This window comes from Nematolebias whitei, chromosome 1 (assembly GCF_014905685.2).
Source record: "Nematolebias whitei isolate Nwh7 chromosome 1, NemWhi1, whole genome shotgun sequence".
NCBI lineage: Eukaryota > Metazoa > Chordata > Actinopteri > Cyprinodontiformes > Rivulidae > Nematolebias > Nematolebias whitei.
Window position 1 is genome coordinate 41373490 of NC_056498.1, and position 1651 is coordinate 41375140.

At 44.5% G+C, this 1651-nt stretch overlaps 1 protein-coding gene across 1 annotated transcript in view; it reads right to left on the minus strand.

Annotated features, from left to right (window-relative positions):
• LOC119417260 (F-box/WD repeat-containing protein 7) overlaps positions 1-1651 on the minus strand; it is a gene marked incomplete in the record, with an annotated part of 18888 nt that overhangs the window by 15663 nt on the left and 1574 nt on the right. The window contains 2 exon segments of the mRNA XM_037684473.1: positions 377-512; positions 887-966. Coding sequence (XP_037540401.1) covers positions 377-512; positions 887-966 — 216 coding nt within the window.

Here is a 1651-nt window from a genome sequence, read left to right on the forward strand (position 1 = left end):
TGTGTGTGTGAAAGTGTGTGTGTGTTAGTGTGTGTGTGTGTGTGTTTGTTTGTTTTCTTTGTTGTGTCAGGAGCTTGGAGGCAGTTCTTCTGTTTTTGTGCAGAAAGTGGAAGAAGAGCTGAACTCAAACAACTCCATTCAATCTTTCTACCGAGAAGGGGGGGGGGGGGGGGCTGAACGGACTCGGGTTCTGGTGATTTGGATCAGTTTGTACCGAAGTCCATCAGGTGAAGTCGTCGTGTTTGTTACCTGTCCGACTCTTCGCTGACAGAAACTCCAGTTTAAACGCAAATCACTGCACTATTTATCTGCAGCAGGTAAGATACTGACTGTTCATAGCCGTTCACTTTAACGTCCCACCTCTAATAAAACTCACCTGAAAGGTGAGGAGCCAGTCCTGGAGGCCAGAAGGAGGCGGGCCAGAGGTGACGCGCCGCCGCTGAGCCGAATGCCCGTTGGCCAGCCGGAGGTCCCCGAACGTGGTGGGCGTGGCCTGAGCCAGACTGGAGGGGCTGTGGGGAGACGCACAGGTGATGGGTTCAGGTAGAAAACTGGCAGGTTAGTTGTTAAATCTGTTAAATCTGTTAAATAGTGAGTAGAGCGCAGAGTTGTGACAAACGTCAACAGGACGGCCCGTTCTCGTTGGACCCTGCTGCTGCCCTGGGGTCAGAATGAACCACGAGGCCTCGGCTCGTTTGACCCCAGGACAGCAGCAGGGCTGCTTCATTTGTAACAGTTTGGTTCTTGTTTGGTTCCTGCAGCAACAAAATCTTATTTTATCCTCGTAAAAACAAAATTTATGAAATTTATTTACACAAAACTAACTTTAGTTAAAAGAACTTGAATTGAAGTGAAGCCAGATAAAACTTTAAAACAGGTGTGTTACCTGAGGACGCCGCTGCCTTTGTGTTTCTTCCCTGAAGGGAACGTCCGGCCGTCCGGACCCTGGTCCAACTTCCTCTTCATCTGAAAGACAGGACAGACACTCAGGGACAGGGACAATTGTCTCGGCTGGGACACCACCAACAGGGACAGGGACAATTGTCTCGACTGGGACACCACCAACAGGGACAATTGTCTCGGCTGGGACACCACCAACAGAACTGGAGTTTTGGAAACAAGATTTAAAACTTAAAATAAATAAAAAATAATAAAGTCTGGCCTAAAAAGGAAGAGTAGCTAAAAAGCTAGCTAAAAGCTTAAAAGTAACCAAAGACTAGCTAAAAGCAACAGAAGTCTGCCTGAAAGCTTAAATTAGCAGAACAGTAACTGAAAGGCTAAAAGCAGCAAAAAGCAAGGTAAAGGTAGTAAAACTAAAAACAGCTAAATGGTAGTTAAAGCTGAAAGTAGCAGAACAAAAGCTGTAAGCTAATAGTAGCAGAATGGCTAAATTAAATCTAGCATAACACTAGCTAAAAGTAGCTGAACACTAGTTAAAAGTAGCAGAATAGCTAAAAGTAGCTGAACACTAGTTAAAAGTAGCAGAATAGCTAAAAGTAGCTGAACACTAGTTAAAAGTAGCAGAATAGCGAAAAGTAGCAGAACACTAGTTAAAAGTAGCAGAACACTAGTTAAAAGTAGCAGAACACTAGTTAAAAGTAGCTGAACACTAGTTAAAAGTAGCAGAACACTAGTTAAAAGTAGCAGAACA